The sequence below is a fragment of the Odocoileus virginianus genome, chromosome 33 (genome assembly GCF_023699985.2).
Source record: "Odocoileus virginianus isolate 20LAN1187 ecotype Illinois chromosome 33, Ovbor_1.2, whole genome shotgun sequence".
Lineage (NCBI taxonomy): Eukaryota > Metazoa > Chordata > Mammalia > Artiodactyla > Cervidae > Odocoileus > Odocoileus virginianus.
Window position 1 is genome coordinate 18,761,996 of NC_069706.1, and position 16,263 is coordinate 18,778,258.

General features: G+C 37.6%; 1 protein-coding gene across 1 annotated transcript in view; it reads left to right on the forward strand.

Moving 5' to 3' along the window:
• The window catches only part of LOC110147413 (phospholipid-transporting ATPase ABCA3-like), a 227,198-nt gene that overhangs the window by 106,178 nt on the left and 104,757 nt on the right, over positions 1-16,263 (forward strand). The window contains exons 14-15 of the mRNA XM_070461131.1: positions 12,394-12,549; positions 12,856-13,066. Coding sequence (XP_070317232.1) covers positions 12,394-12,549; positions 12,856-13,066 — 367 coding nt within the window. The remainder of the gene's footprint in view (positions 1-12,393; positions 12,550-12,855; positions 13,067-16,263) is intronic.

Here is a 16,263-nt window from a genome sequence, read left to right on the forward strand (position 1 = left end):
TCAACCTCTGGTTGGATGGCATCACTGACTCAATGGACATTAGTTTGAGCAAGCTCTGGGAGATGGTGAAGGACAGGTAATCCTGGTGTGCTGCAGTCCATGGAGTCGCAAAGCACTGGACATGACCGAGTGACTGAACAGCAACAAACTTGAAATTGTTGTCTAGTTCTGCTGTATATTTGCTGATTTCTGCTTAGTAGTTCTGTTATTGAGTGAGAACTGTTGAAATTTTCAACTATAGTTATATATTCCCTATTCGTGTTTAAATTGGTTATTTTTGTTTTCTCTGATTTAAATTCTGTTGTTAGGTATATGCACATTTAGGGTTGTTAAGTCTTCTTTGTGAAATGATTCTTTGATAACATTGTTACAAAATCTAAGCTCACTTTGCTTGCTACACAGCCAGCCAATAAAATCAAAGATCAGGTGTTAAGACAATGAAAACAACTTTACTTGGAAATCCAGATGACAGAGAAGGTAGCAGACTAATGTCCTAAAATAACCATCTTGTCAGGGTCTGGACACCAGTTTCTTTTACAGAACAGAGAAAGAGAGGCAGTAGAAAAGAAAAGTAAAAAGGCGATTTATCTTGAAAAATGTGTGAGATGGGTTTGTCTCACTGTGAGCTGAACAAAGGCATTTTACCAGTCAGACAGAGGGGCAGGGTCCCCGAGGCAGCCCATTGTATATGATTGTAACAAAAACAACGAAAAACAAAGGTTAAATTCAAAGAAACAGATCCAAGATGGAGTCAGAATTGGCTCTTCCCTGTAAGAATGTAATGTCCCTCTTTTACTTCTGCTGGTTTTTGCTTTGAAGTCAACGCTATCTGATATTGGGCCTTCCCAGGTGGCTCAGCGGTAAAGCATCCACCTGCAATAGAGGAGATTGGCTGCAAGGCAGTGCAGAAGATGCAGGTTTGATCCCTGTGTCAGAAAGATCCCCTGGAGAAGGAAATGGCAACCCACTCCAGTATTCTTGCCTGGGAAATGCAATGGACAGGGGAGCTTGGCAGACTACAGTCCATGGGGTTACAAAAGAGTTGGACACGACTTACGACTAAGCCACAACAACTATCTGACATTAATATAACCATTCCAACTTTCATTTTAAATATTTATTTGGCTGCACTGGATCTTAGATGTGACACATGGGTTCTTTGATCTTCATTGTCCAATTGGGATCTTTTAGTTGTGGCATGCAAACTGTCAGTCACAGCATGCGGGATCAAGTTCCCTGGCCAGGGATTGACCCCAAACCACCTGCATTGTGGAGGGTAGTGTCTTACCCACTGCACCAGCAGGGAAGTCCCTCACCTTCCTTTTGATTTCTGTTTGCATGGTATTTCTTCTTCAAATACTTCACTTTAAACCTACCTATATAATTAAAATTAAAGTGAGTTTCTACATTGTATAGCTAGGTCATGTTTTTTTAATACAATCTGCCAATCTCTACCTTTTCATTGATGGGTTTAGAGCATTTATTTTTTATGTTTGTTTTTAAATATACCATTTTATTAATTGTTTCCTGTTTGTTCTCACTGCATTTTTCCCCCTGTTTCCCCTTTCCAGTCTTATTCTGGATTATTTGAACATTTTTAATATTATAGATCAAATTGTCTATTGTTGTTTTTACTATATCTCTTTGTACATTTTTACTGGTTGCTGTAGAGACTTACAAAATATAGACTTAGTTTTCATAGTTATGTAGAAACAACATTCTCCAACTTTTATGTGGAATGTAGAAACCTTACCACTTTATAGACATTTTATCCTCCTTCCTTTTTGCTATAGTTGTCATATATTACACCTACATATATTGAAAACATCATTAAACAGTGTTGTATTTTTTCCTTAAAACCATGTAGCATATTTAAAGAAACTTGAGAGAATAATAGGTTTTTTATTATTTACCATTTCTGTTGTATTTTACCGTTTACGATGTTCCAGGTTTTCAGTATCATTTCTTTCATGTTTGAAAAATACTCCTAATCAGTTGTTTTAGATCAGTACTCTTAGGTATGAATTCTCTCAGCCTTCCTTCACCTGAGAGTATCTTTAATTCACCACATTCCTCAAGTATATTTTTGTTTGACACAGAATCTGGGTTGACAGTGCTTTTCCTTCAAAACTTAAAATGTTTCACTGTTTTCTGGACACCATGGTTTCTGATGTGTAATCTACAGTCATCTGAATTGTTTCCCTGTAGGTAATTAGGTTGTTTTCTTCTGGATGATCTCAATACTTAAAGAAGTATTGTTTTTACATTTTTAGAATTTTTCTGTGATTTGTCTGGCTTGGATTTCTTTTTATCTTTCTATATGGGGTTTGGTCAGCTTCTTCAATCTGTAGCCTTGTGTGTCTCATCAAACTTGGGAAGTTTTCAGTCATTATTTCTTCATGATACTTTTTTGTCTACTTCTGGAACTTCAAAGACATGAACATTAGACATTTTGTGGTCCATCCCCAAAATACTTTGGGCTTTATTTTTCTTATATCATTTATTCTGTCAGTTGTTCGGATTGGATAATGCCTATTGATCTGTCTTCAAGTTCACTAACTCTTTATTATATTTATTCTACTATTGAGTATATCTTCTTTATTTTGATGGCACTTTCTTTTTTAACATTTTATTAAGGTCAGCTACCTGCCAGGACCAGGACTACAAAGATTGCTATAACAGTCTGTTCCCTTAAGAAGTGAAAATGTAGAGAATAAAAGATATAAATGCATAATTAAAACACCAAGGAGTATTACTTAACAGCAGTTGGGATGTATGAACAGTGTGAAATGTATGCCCAACAGAGTTTAGGGGAAATTAGAAAATATTTCCTAAAGAAGCAAAATCTTGAAGTATAGTTAATTTGTAATGTTTTACTAGTTTCAGGTATGCAGCAAAGTAGCTTATAGGTTAATAAAAGATTGTAAATATAGCTTCCTGTGCTATACAGTAGGTCCTTGTTTTTATTCTATTTTTTATATAATAGTGTGTACATGCTAATTGCAAAGTTTTTATTTATCTCCCCCTCCACTATCCCCTTTTATAAGTTTGTCTTCTATGTAAATAAGTTCATTCATATCTTATTTTTAGATTCCACATATAAGTGACATCACTTAATTTTCTTTCTGTGGCTTACTTCACTTAATATGATAATCTCTATGTCCATCCATGTTGTTGCAAATGGCATTATTTCACTTTTTGTGGCTAATATTCCATTGTGTATATATGCCACATCTTCATTCATCTGTCAGTGGCCATGAAACTTGGGGTTCATGTATCTTTTCAAATTAGAGTTTCCTCTGAATATATGCCCAGGAGTGGACTTGCAGGATTATATGGTATCTCTGTTTTTAGTTTTTTAAGGAACCTCCATACTTTTTGCATAGTGAAGTGGAAGTCACTCAGTCATGTCTGACTCTGTGACCCCATGGAATTCTCCAGGCCAGAATACTGGAGTGGGTAGCCTTTCCCTTCTCCAGGGGATCTTCCCAACCCAGGGATAGAACCCAGGTCTCCCGTATTGCAGGCGGATTCTTTACCAGCTGAGCCACAAGGGACGCTGCACCAATTTACATTCCCACCAGTAGTGTAGAAGGGTTCTTTCTCTCCACACATTCTCTATCATTTATTACTGGTAGACATTTTAGTGACCGTTATCCTGATCTGCATGAGGTGATATCTCATTGTAGTTTTTATTTACATTCCTCTAATAATTAGTGATATAGAGCGTCTTTTCATGTGGCTGTTAGCCATCTGTATGTCTTCTTTGGAGAAATGTCTATTTAGATCTTCTGCTTATTTTTTGATTTAGTTTTTTCTTGGTATTAAGGATATAAGATGTTTTTATATTTTGGAAATTATTAATAATCTGTTGTCAATAGCAAAGTTTACTAATATTTATCCCCATTTATAGGTTGTCTTTTCTTTTTGTTGATGTTTTCTTTTGTTGAGTGAAAGCTTTTAAGTTTAATTGGGTCTGATTTGTTTATTTTTGTTTTTATTTCCATTACTCTAGGTAATGGATTCAAAAAATATTGCTATAATTTATGTCAAAGTGTGCTCTGCCTATGTTTTCCTCTAGGAGTTTGACAGTATATGGTCTTACGTTTGACAGTATATGGTCTTACATTTCAGTCTCAATCCATTTTGAGTTTATCTTAGTATGTGGTGTTAGAGAGGGTTCTAATTTCATTCTTTTATATGTACCTGTTCAGTATTCTCAACACCACTTGTAAAAGAGCCTTTTTTCCATTTTGTATTCTTGCCTCCTTCATCATAGGTTAATTGATAATAAGTGTCTGGTTGGTTTCTGGGCTTTCTGTCCTGTTCCATTGATCTATGTGTCTGTTTTTGTACCAGTACTGTAGTGGCTTAATTATTGTAGCTTTGTAGTATAGTCTGAAGTAAAGGAGCATGATATCTCCAGCTTCACTCTTCTTTCTCAAGATTGTTTTGACTACTCAGGGTCTTTTGTGTCTCCATACAAATTATGAATTTTTTTTCTAGTTCTGTGAAAGATGAAAGATGTAGTTGGTAATTTGATAGGGATTGCCTTTGAATCTGTAGATTGCGTTGGATTGTATGGTCATTTTAACAATACTGATTCTTTCAATCCAAGAGCAAGATATATATTTTCATCTGTTTATGTCCTCTTAAGTTTCTTTCATCACCATCTTGTAGTTCCTGGAGTACAGGTCTTTTGCTTCATTAGATAGGTTTATTTCTAGGTTTTGTTTTTTTTTTTTTTTTGATGTGATGATCAATGGGATGATCTCTATACTTTCTCTTTCTGATCTTTCACTGTTAATGTGTAGAAATGCAACAGATATCGGTATATTAATTTTGTATCTGGCAACTTTAGCAAATTCATTAATGAGCTCTAGTAGTTTTCTGGGAGCATCTTTAGGATTTTCTATGTATAGCATCATGTCATCTGCAAAGTGACAATTTTACTTCTGTTCCAATTTGGATTGCTTTTATTTCTCTCTCTTCTTTGATTGCTGGAAGAGTGAACATCCTGTCTTGTTCCTGATCTTAGAGGAAATGCTTTCAACACTTTGCCACTGAATATGATGTTAGCTGTGGGTTTGGAATATATGGCCTTTATTATGCTGAGTTATGTTCCCTATATGCCCACTTTCTGAAGACTTTTTATCATAAATGTATGTTGCATTTTATCAGAAGTTTTTCTGCATCTATTGAGGTGATCACATGGTTTTTTATACTTAAATTTGTTAATATAGTGTATCACGTTGATGGACTAGTGGATATTGAAGAATCCTTGCATTCCTGGGATAAATCCCATTTGATCATGGTGTATGATCCTTTTAATGCATTCGTTTTGCTAGTATTTTGTTGAAGATTTTTGCATCTGTTTTTCAGTGATACTGCCTTGTAATTTTTTGTGATATCTTCATCTGCTTTTGATACCAGATGGCTTCATAGAGGGGCTTCTCCGGTGGCTCAGTGATGAAGAATCCACCTGCAGTGCAGGAGGCAGAGGAGACACAGGTTCATTCCCCGGGTTGGGAAGATCCCCTGGAGAAGGTCATGGCAACCCACTCCGGTATTCTTGCCTGGAGAGTCCCTTGGACAGTAGAGCCTGGTGGGCTACAGTCCACAGGTTTGCAAACAGTCAGACATGACTGAAACAATTTAGCATATGCACAGCCTCATAAAATGAAGTCAGAAGTGTTCCTTCCTCTGCAATTTTTTTGGAATAGTTTCAGAAGGGTAGGTGCTAACTTTTCTCTAAATGTTTGGTACAATTCACTTGTGAAGAGATCTGGTCCTGGACTTTTGTTTATTAGGAGTTTTTAAATTATGGATTCAGTTCTGGTAGTGATCTGTTCATATTCTCTATTTATTCCTTGTTCAGTCTTGTGAGATTGTTCATTTCTAATAATTTATCCATTTCTTCTAGGCTGTCCGTTTTATTGACATATAGTTGCTTGAACTAGTTTTTTATGATCCTTTGTATCCTTATGGTATCTGTTGTAACTTCTCATTTTTCATTTCTGAATTTTATTAATTTGGGCCCCCTCCCATTTTTTCTTGATAAGCCTGGCTAAAGGTTTATCAATTATGTTTATATTCTCAAAGAACTAGCCTTTAGTTTTACTTATCTTTTCTATTTTTTTCTTAGACTCTATCTCATTTATATCTTCTCTGATCTTTATGAATTCTTTCCTTCAACCAACTTTGGGTTTTGTTCTTTCTCTAGTTGCTTTAGGCATAAGGTTAAGTTGTTTACTTGAGATTTTTCTTGTTTCCCAAGGTAAGCCAAAAACTTCCCTCTTTAGAACTGCTTTTGCTGCATCCCATAGGGTGTGGGGGCTACACTGGTGACTCAGACGGTAAAGAGTCTGCCTGTAATGCAACAGACCTGGGTTCAGAAAGACCCCTTGGAGAAGGAATGGCTACCCACTGCAATATTCTTGCCTGGAAAATCCCATGGACAGGGGAAACTGGCAGGCTACAGTACAAGGGGTCACAAAGAGTTGGACACAACTGAGCAACAAACACATACACATAGGGTTTGGGTTGTCATGTTTTCACTGTCATTTGTTTCTAGGTATTTTTTATTTCCTGCTTAAAATTTTTAGTGATCCATTCGTTATTTACTAGCCTATTGGGTAGCCTCCAAGTATTTGTGGGGTTTTGCAGTTTTTTCTCTTTTAGTTTATTTCTAGCCTCATATTTTCAGACAAGATGCTTGGCATAATTTAAATTTTCTTAAATTTACCGAGGCTTGCTTTGTGACTCATGTGATCTATCCTGGAGAATGTCCCACATGTACTTAAAAAGAATGTACATTCCACTGCTCTTGGATAGAATGCTCTGTAACTATCACTAAAGTCAATCTGATCCAATATGTCATTTAAGGCCTGTGATTCCTTGTTGATTTTCTATTTGGATGATCTGTTCATTAATGTAAATGAGGTGTTAAAGTCTCCCACTATAACAGGGCTGCCCTGGTGGCTCAGTTGATAAAGAATCTGCCTGCAATGTGGAACCCTGGATTTGATTCCTGGGTTGGGAAGATCCCCTGGAGAAGGGAACAGCTACCCACTCCAGTATTCTGGCCTGGAGAATTCCATGGACGGAAGAGTCTGGCAGGCTACAGTCCATGGGGTCTCAGAGTCAGACACGACTGAGTGACTTTCACTACTACTACAGATAACTGTGTTACTGTCAGTTTCTCTGTTTATATCTGTTAACATGCACCTTATGTGTTGCGATGCTACGTTAGATGCATATATATTTTAAATTCTCATATATTTTTCTTGATCCTTTGATCATTATACAGTGTCCTTCTTGTTCTCTTGTGACAGTCTTTATTTTAAAGTCTATTTGTCCAAAATAAACATTGATACTCCAGCTTTCTTTTGATTTCCATTTATATGCAATACATTTTTCCATTCCCTCATTTTTTTCTTTTTAATTTAGATCAGGGTTATTTTTTTTTTTATTCCTTGTTGGTTTAAAATGGCTAATCAGAATAAAAATTATAAGTCTGTCTAGAGGTTGGGGTCTCCCTATTTATAAAGGTTAAAATTCAGTTATCCCCTCTACCCATCACCATACTGAGGTGGACCCCCAAAGAACACCTGGGGGGCCCTAGGCCTACCACTCCTTCCCTACCCCATTTTTGGCATGTGTCCATCCCCTCACTTTCGGTCCGTATGTGTCTCTAGATCTGAAGTGAGTTTCTTATTTCTGTTTCTTATGTGTCTCTAGATCTGAAGTGAGTTTCCTGTTTTTGTATCCATTAAGCCACTTATGTGTTTTGTTTGGAGTATTTAGTCTGTTCACATTTAAGCTAATTATTGCTATGTGTGTTCCTATTGCCATTTTGTTAATTGTTTTGAATTTGCTTTTCTTGTTCTTTTCTCCCCTTCTTTTGTTCTCTTCTCTTGTGATTTGATGACTATCTATAGTGTATGTTTGGATTCCTTTTACTCTTTTGTGTGTATATCTATTACAGATTTTTGTTCTGTTTTTACCATGAGGTTTTTGTATAGATGTGTGTATAGATGTGTGTATATGTATGCACATCTTTTCTTGTGGCTCGGTTGGTAAATAATCTGCCTGCAATGTGGGAGACCTGAGTTCAACCCCTGGGTTGGGAAGATCCCCTGGAGAAGGGAAAGGCTACCCACTCCTGTATTCTGGCCTGGAGAATTCCATGGACTGTAGTCCATGGGATCACAAAGAGTCAGACACGGTTGAACCACTTTTACTTTCATTTAATTTCATATATATGTATGTGTGTGTGCGTGTGTGTGTATACATATTATATATATATATATATATTTATATATATATATGTATATATACTTGTTGTAGGTGTCTGCTCTCTTCATTTCAACTGCATGTGAGATACCCTACATTTGTACTCTTGTCGCCTCATGATTACTGTTTTTGATGTTCTGTGTCTAACTGTTTTGTGTATCCCTTAACTGCTTATTGTAGATATAAATGATTTTACTACATTTGCCTTTTAGCCTTCCTGTTAGCTTTGTGTATGGATGATTTCCTACTTTTAGTGTATGTTTGCCTTTACCAGTGAGCTTTCCATTCATAATTTTCTTGTTTCTAGTTGTGGCCTCTTCTTTTCTGCCTAGAGAATATTCTTTAGTGTTTCTTGTAAAGTTGATTTAGTGGTGCTAAATTGTTTTAGCTTTTGCTTGTCTGTAAAGCATTTGATTTCACCATCAAATCTGAATGAGAGTCTTCCTGGGTAGAATATTCTAGATTGTAGGTTTTTCACTTTGAGTATGTCAAGCCACTCCCTTCTAGCCTGCAGAGTTTATGCTAAAAAATCAGTTGATAGCTTTATGGGAGTTCCCTTGTATGTTGTTTCTTTCTCTTGTTGCTTTTAATATTCTCTCTTTATTTTCTGCTCTTGTCAGTTTGCTTACTATATGTCTTGGGGTGTTCCCCTGCAGGTTAAACCTGTATGGGACTCTCTGGTCTTTTTGGAGTTGGGTGACTGTTTCCTTGCCCAGTTGGGCAACGTTTCAGCTATTACTTCTTCAGATATTTTCTCAGGGCCTTTGTCTCTCTCTTCTCCTTTTGGGACCCCTATAATATGAATATGATCACTCTTGATGTTGTCCCAGAGGTCTCTTAAACTGTCTTCATTTCTTTCACTTTTTTTTTCTTTTTCTGTTCAGCCATAGTGATTTCCACTACTCTTTCTTCCGGCTCAGTTATCCATTCTTTCTCATTTAGTCTACTACTGATTCCTTCTAGTGTACTTTTCATTTCAGTTATTGTATTCTTCAATTCTATTTCATTGTTCTTTATATTTTCTAAACTGATTTCTCACTGTGTGCATACATTCTTCACTGAGTTCTTGGATCATCTTTATAATCAATTAGCTGAACTCTTTCCCAGGTAGATTGCCTATATCCATGTCACTTAGTTTTTCTTCTGAGTTTTTGTATTGTTCCTAATCTGAAACATATTCCTCTTCACCTAATTTTGTCAAAATTGATATTTGTATGTTTATGTATGTGAAAGATTAGTTATGTTTCTCAACCTTGCTGGCCTTCTGTCCCAGCACTGCACTTTTCAAGGGCCAGGGGCCAGCTGTTCCAAGGGTAGTGCCTGGCCAGGATTCACAGATTCATTTTGTAGACTTCAAGACCATAATTTTCTTGTTTCTGATATCTGCCTCCTGGTAGGTGAGACTGGTCCAGAGGCTCCTGCAAACTTCCTGGTGGGAGGGGCTCTTGCCTGCCCACTGGTGGGTGGAGCTGAGTCTTGGCCCTCTGCTGGGCAGAGCTGTCCAAGTGCTTGTTTATAGTTGTCTGTATGCTTAGAGAGTCTTTAGGCAGCCCATCTGCTGATGAATGGGAATATAGCCCCAGCGAGTTGTTTAGGCTGAGGCATTTTAGCTGAGGCATTTTAGCACTGGAGCCTATTGACTCTTGGGTGGGTCTCGGTCTTGGTGCTAATGACCCAAGCAAGATGTCAGCCTCCAAGAGAATTCATGCAGAAGAATACTCTCCCCTATATGTCCATAACCAGTGTCTGTGTCCCCAGAGTGAGCCATGTCCAACCCCTGCTTCCCCAGAAGACCTTGCAAAACTAGCAGGTAGTTGTGGCCCAAGCTCTTATGAAATTACAGCTTTTGTCCTTGTTCCTGGTGCATGTGAGTTTTTTGTATGCCCTTTAAGAGTAAAGTCTCTTTTCCCTCTATCCTGTGGAGCTCTTGCAGTCAAGGCCTGCCAGCCTTCAAAGTCAACTGCTCTGGGAGCTCCTCTTCCCTGTGCCAGATCCCCTGGCTGGGGGCCTTGACATGGGGTTCTGAACTCTCACTTCTGTGGAAGAACCTCTGTGATACAATTTTCTCCAGCCTTTGGGTTGCTCACTGACAGATATGGGGTTTGATTATATTGCGAGGCCTTCCCTCATACCTGTCTCACTGTGTTTCCTTCTTTATGTCTTTAGTTGTAAAAGACCTTTTTTGGTAGGTTTCAGACTTTTTCAGCAATGATTATTCTGCAGATTGTTGTGATTTTGGTGTGCTCATGAGAGGAGGTGAGCTTGGGATCCTTCTGTTTGACCATCTTAACCTACTTTAGGTTAAATCTGGAGCCGGAGTCGAGCAGCAGGGACCTCAGCAAAGACAGCCAAGCCAGGAAGCCATCACAGCATGACTGGCAGGCAGGCCGGTTCCCAGCTGCTCTCTCTGATGCTACTTTCTATGTTAATCCCGACACCTGTGCCACCTAATCACTAATGTCTGTTGACTATATTCTCCTGTATGAGTTGAGACTTTTGTGATTCTTTGTGTGCCAGTTAGGTTTTTTCTTTCCATTTATTTTTATTAGTTGGAGGCTAATTACTTTACATCATTACAGTAGTTTTTGTCATACATTGAAATGAATTAGCCATGGATTTACATGTATTCCCCATCCCGGTCCCCCCTCCCACCTCCCTCTCCACCCGAGATCCAAAATCTTGAAAACAAAATGGAGTTACAAATAAATAGCCTGGAGACAAAGATTGAGAAGATGCAAGAAATGTTTAACAAGGACCTAGAAGAAATTTTAAAAAGTCAATTAAAAATTAATAATGAAATAAATGAGGCCAGTTAGTTTTTATTTTTATCCTTGATATTTTCAACAATGCTTCATGAGATTCTCCATCTTATTTATATCTTCTCTGTGGGTTGTGGGTCCAATGTCAGGTGTAAAGTCTTCGCAGTACTATTCCAGTCTCTCTGTGTATATGTTATCATATACACAGCTCACACCTGGTTATGAATTTACTCATTAGCATGGTAAAGAACCTGCCTGCCAATGCAGGAGACATAAAGAGATGCAGGTTGAATCCCTAGGTCAGGAAGATTCTCTGGAGGAGGGCACGGCAACCAGGATTCTTGCCTGGAGAATCCCTTGGACAGACGAACGTGTCAGGCTACAATCCATACTGTCACAAAGAGTCAAACATGACTGAAGCGACTTAGACTTCACCTATGCACATACTAATGAGATCCATATGTGCAAACAATGGGATAAACACAAGAGTTCATGAACAACTTTATGGTATCACTTTCTTGCTCCTCTCTGTTATTATCTCCCAAGCATTCTGGTTCCCTAGGATTCCAATTTGCAGTCCTCCTGCCAGAAATCACCCACTTTTGTGACTGAGCTACAACCAAGTGGCAGGAAGACAGAGTGGTAAAAAGCAATTAAGTTTGGTTATGTCTTTTCTGAAGCATGAATCCATTGAATTGAGAAGTTTCCCCTCCTCAGAGGAAAAACTAGGATTGCCTCTTCTACACTTTCTCAGAGCTTTAGGGGTTTTCCCTTTTCCACTCTTCAAGCCAAAACTGAAAATTTTTTCCTTAATCTTATTCTGTCTGCTCAGCAGTGCTCAGAGGAATGCTTTGGATTGCTTTTCAGTTCCGACTATGGGATACATAAGTTAAAATGGTAAACTCAACCATTTAAAATTCAGTGGCACTTTAAATTATGGTGTTCTTCCTGTTCCGAATGCTGCTGTTTACCTTCTAGTAGTTTTACAGGTTTAATAATTGAGTTCAGTAGGAGATAAGGGGTGTGTGTGCTCACTTCATCATATCTGGAAGCTACAAATGTGTTTCTTTTTTCACTCTGTTCATGAGCTTCAGGTGTGTCTATTAATTATGAAAAAACATTTTTTTAAATTTAGGAACTCTACTTTAGACATAAAGGGAGGCAATGGGAAGAAGACACTATATAGCTATTGTCAGAACACAGGTAGTATAAAATGTTTTAAAGATATAGTTACCAGAAACTTTATTTATCTGTATAGATATATAAGAAAACTTAAGATCTAAGAAATTTCTAAGGATAAGGCTAAATGCATAGTGTAAATTCTGGCTCCTCTTTCTAGGTAAAAAGTATACATCAAAAGATGTCTCCTAATGAAATTAACCGTATGCTGTCTGCTTTTGACATGCTAGAAAAGCGTGATACATTTTCAAAGTCTCTGAGTGGAGGAATGAAGCGCAAACTCTCCATCATTATAGCACTTTTAGGGGGCTCCAAGGTATTAAGGAAGAGAGAATGGAGGAGGGCAGGGAGAGGGGACACTAAAACTGGATTTCTGACAACCAGTCTAGAAAGCTGACAAAAACCTGAGAGTTGATATGAATCTTAAGGGAACATTGGCAATAATGATCAGAGGAAATTGGCAGTATTGGCTCAATTGTTTAGTTTGGGATTGCTTTTACTATTGTTTTTAGTCTAGATTCTCAGTCTTCACTTAAAAGTGTTCCCCTCAAACAGTAAATTATCCGACGTGTACTATAGCATCAATTTTCAAAGGTTATGAAATTGTTCTTCTGGCTTTTAGGTAGTGATACTTGATGAACCGTCATCTGGAATGGACCCAGTCTCAAGGAGAGCCACCTGGGACATCCTTCAGCAGTTTAAACATGATCGTACAATCTTACTGACCACTCACTACATGGATGAAGCTGACATCCTGGGTGACCGAATTGCCATCATGGTCAAGGGGACCCTGCAGTGCTGTGGCTCTTCAATCTTCCTGAAAAAAACATACGGTCTCTCTCCCTTTGATTATTCGTAGGATATTGATTGCTTAAAAATATTTCTCTAATGAGATTTCAATGATATTTTTTCTAAATACCAAAAACTTCAATGACTTCCTCTGCTTATTAATTAGGTGGCAACTATTCTAGTTAGTTTTTAAGGCCCTTTACAATCTACATATTCCTTATACGTTCTTACTTTTCCCTCAAATACATAGCTTTAGACTCAAGAAATGCTTTTATCAACCTATAAAGGCCATACTTATTTCTCCCATTTTGCATGTACTAACAGTTTTCTTTGTCTTTGGAATGCAGTTGTGCCCTCAGATGTATTTACTTTATTGCGTGATTGGCTCAGGGGAGAAACTAGAGCAATCAATTGTTTATGAGCCTAGTTTCTCATTTGCCAAACTGGTATCAAATCCCCAGTGTGACGAGATAACTCTGGATGTAGTGTAGAATGAAAGAATCATGTCAGTGTAATAATACAGTCCTTGACTTTGATAAAACTTTTTTAGGAGATAAAATTGATAATGAAGGCTAAAATTACAGTCCTAGGAATTCAAAATTGTAGGGTATAAATGTAAATGAAAGTAATTAAGGATGAATTCCTTCTTCATTTATTCTCTATTTTAATTCATTTTAACTAACCTTAACTATTTCTTCTACACTGGTTATTATGGTATCCACTTTATGCAGCATATTTAATACTCAAAACAACAACTTCATTTTATAGAATAAAAAACTGTGGCCCACATAAGTCATAGTTATATATCTATTTAGTTCAAAGTTTACGATCATATTATAGGTTTGAGTTCTATAGGGATTTCTATACCTAGGGGCTTCCCTGGTGGCTTAGATGGTAAAGAATCTACCTGCCAATGCAGGACACCCAGGTTCAGTCCCTGGGTCAGGAAGATCCCCCGGAGAAGGAAATGGCAATCCACTCCAGTATTCTTGCCTGGAGAATTCCATGGATAGAGGACCCTGGCAGGATACAGTTTATGGGGTCACAAAGAGACAGACACAACTGAGCAAATAACACTAGGAACCTTTATCACAAATAGGGGGAGGGAAGCTATCTAATATTAGATTTATGCCATTTGAATTGGGGATGCCTGAGTTAAGATCCACATGATTTAAACAGTATGCTTTTGATAATTTATAATGCTTTCTAATAGCATTCACTAATTGTACTATATTATTATTGTAAAATAATACATAGTATGTAACTAGATATTTTAAAGGTATAATACTTTGAGACATTCAGGTCCCTTCTTATAATTAGTGAAGTGAAATGAAGTGAGAGTCATTCAGTTGTGTCCAACTCTGCAACCCCGCGGACTATACAGTCCATGGAATTCTCCAAGCTAGAATACTGGAGTGGTTAACCTATCCCTTCTCCAGGGGATCTTCTCAATCCAGGGATCAAACCCAGGTCTCCCACAGGTCTCCCGCATTGCAGGCGGATTCCTTACCAGCTGAGTCACAAGGGAAGCCCAAGAATACTGGAGTGGTTAACCTATCCCTTCTCCAGGGGATCTTCTCAATCCAGGGATCAAACCCAGGTCTCCCACAGGTCTCCCGCATTGCAGGCGGATTCCTTACCAGCTGAGTCACAAGGGAAGCCCAAGAATACTGGAGTGGGTAGCCAATCCCTTCTCCAGCAGATCTTCCTGACCCAGGAATTGAACCAGGGAATCCTGCATTGCAGGCAGATTCTTTACCAACTGAGCTACCAGGGAAGCCCCTTTTTATAGTTGCTAAGCCTTAATTAAACTTAAACTGAACTTACATTTTACTCAAAAGCCTAGAATTTGTGTTCAGTTCTTTGATAGAATAGGAAATTCCATGAAAAATCAGCATTCAGCTCTAATTACCTTGCATCTCTTCAAAAGAAGACACTTTCTGTTGATTCAGGTCCTAAGAGGACAAGACAGTTGAAAAATTTATTGTGTCATGATTCCTGAGAAGTGAAAAATAATATTATTTACGTATTATTTTTGTAATAGTTTTGGTTTCTAAAGCTAGTAAATAATGGATAAGTCCCTTCATTCTCTGAGGTTGCCTCATTTGTAAAATGAAATAGTGTCTTTCCTACTAAAAGCTAGATAAATAAGTCAGATTTCAGCTAAGAGATCTATGCTGAAAAGTGTTATTCTTTTTTAAAATCTTAATAAGAAATATAAATGCAAATACAATGACCATTTGAAATGCATACATTTATTTTTTTTATTCTAAATGCAACCTTTCATCTGTTTTATTTAACTTGTTGTTTTGTATTGGGGTATAATTGGAGAAGGAATGGCAACCCACTCCAGTATTCTTGCCTGGAGAATCCCATGGAGGGAGGAGCCTGGTAGGCTATAGTCCATGGGGTCTCAAAGAGTCAGACATGACTGAGCGACTTCACTCACTCACTCATAGTTGATTAACTATGTTGTGATGGTTTCAGGTGAACAGAGAAGGTACTCAGCCATACATGTATCCATTCTCCCCAAACTCCTTTCCCATTGAACAGAGTTCCATGTGTTAAACAGTAGGTCCTTGTTGGTTATCCATTTTAAATATAGCAGCGAGTACGTGTCCATCCCAAACTCCCTAACTATCCCTTCCCCTTAGCAATCATAGGTTCATTCTCTAAGTCTGTGAGTCTCTGTTTTGTAAGTAAGTTAATTTGTATCATGAAATGCATACATACAAAAGTGATGGTATTTTCCTCAAATTCCAAAAAATAGTTTTTCTATATAGGCAATGCACTAATTAAGAATAATAGTTCTCTCATTTTTTAAGGTCTTCTCAGGCTTTCCATGGATCTCTGTCTACAATTTTAACAACATTCCTTCAATGTTTCATATCTTCCTCTCTGCTTTATTTTTTATAATACAGTATATCTTTCAACTTAATCCTCTTAATAATTACCTGTCTCCTTCGACTAGAAAGTAGCTCTTATGAAGGCAGGAATTTTTACCTGCTTTTTCACTGCTCTATCGCCGGGTTCAAGATTAGTGCTTAATACATGATGGACAGCCAGTGATAATAAAAGAATATTTATCAAGATAACAGTTTCAAAACTAAGTAGCCACATAACAGGGGCCTTTCTTCATATATCTACAATATCTGGTTGTATACACTAGATTATTATTATTCACTGAGAAAGTGATTGAAATTACAGAGGAAGTTGCTGTTTATTCAGTGTCTTAGTTCTT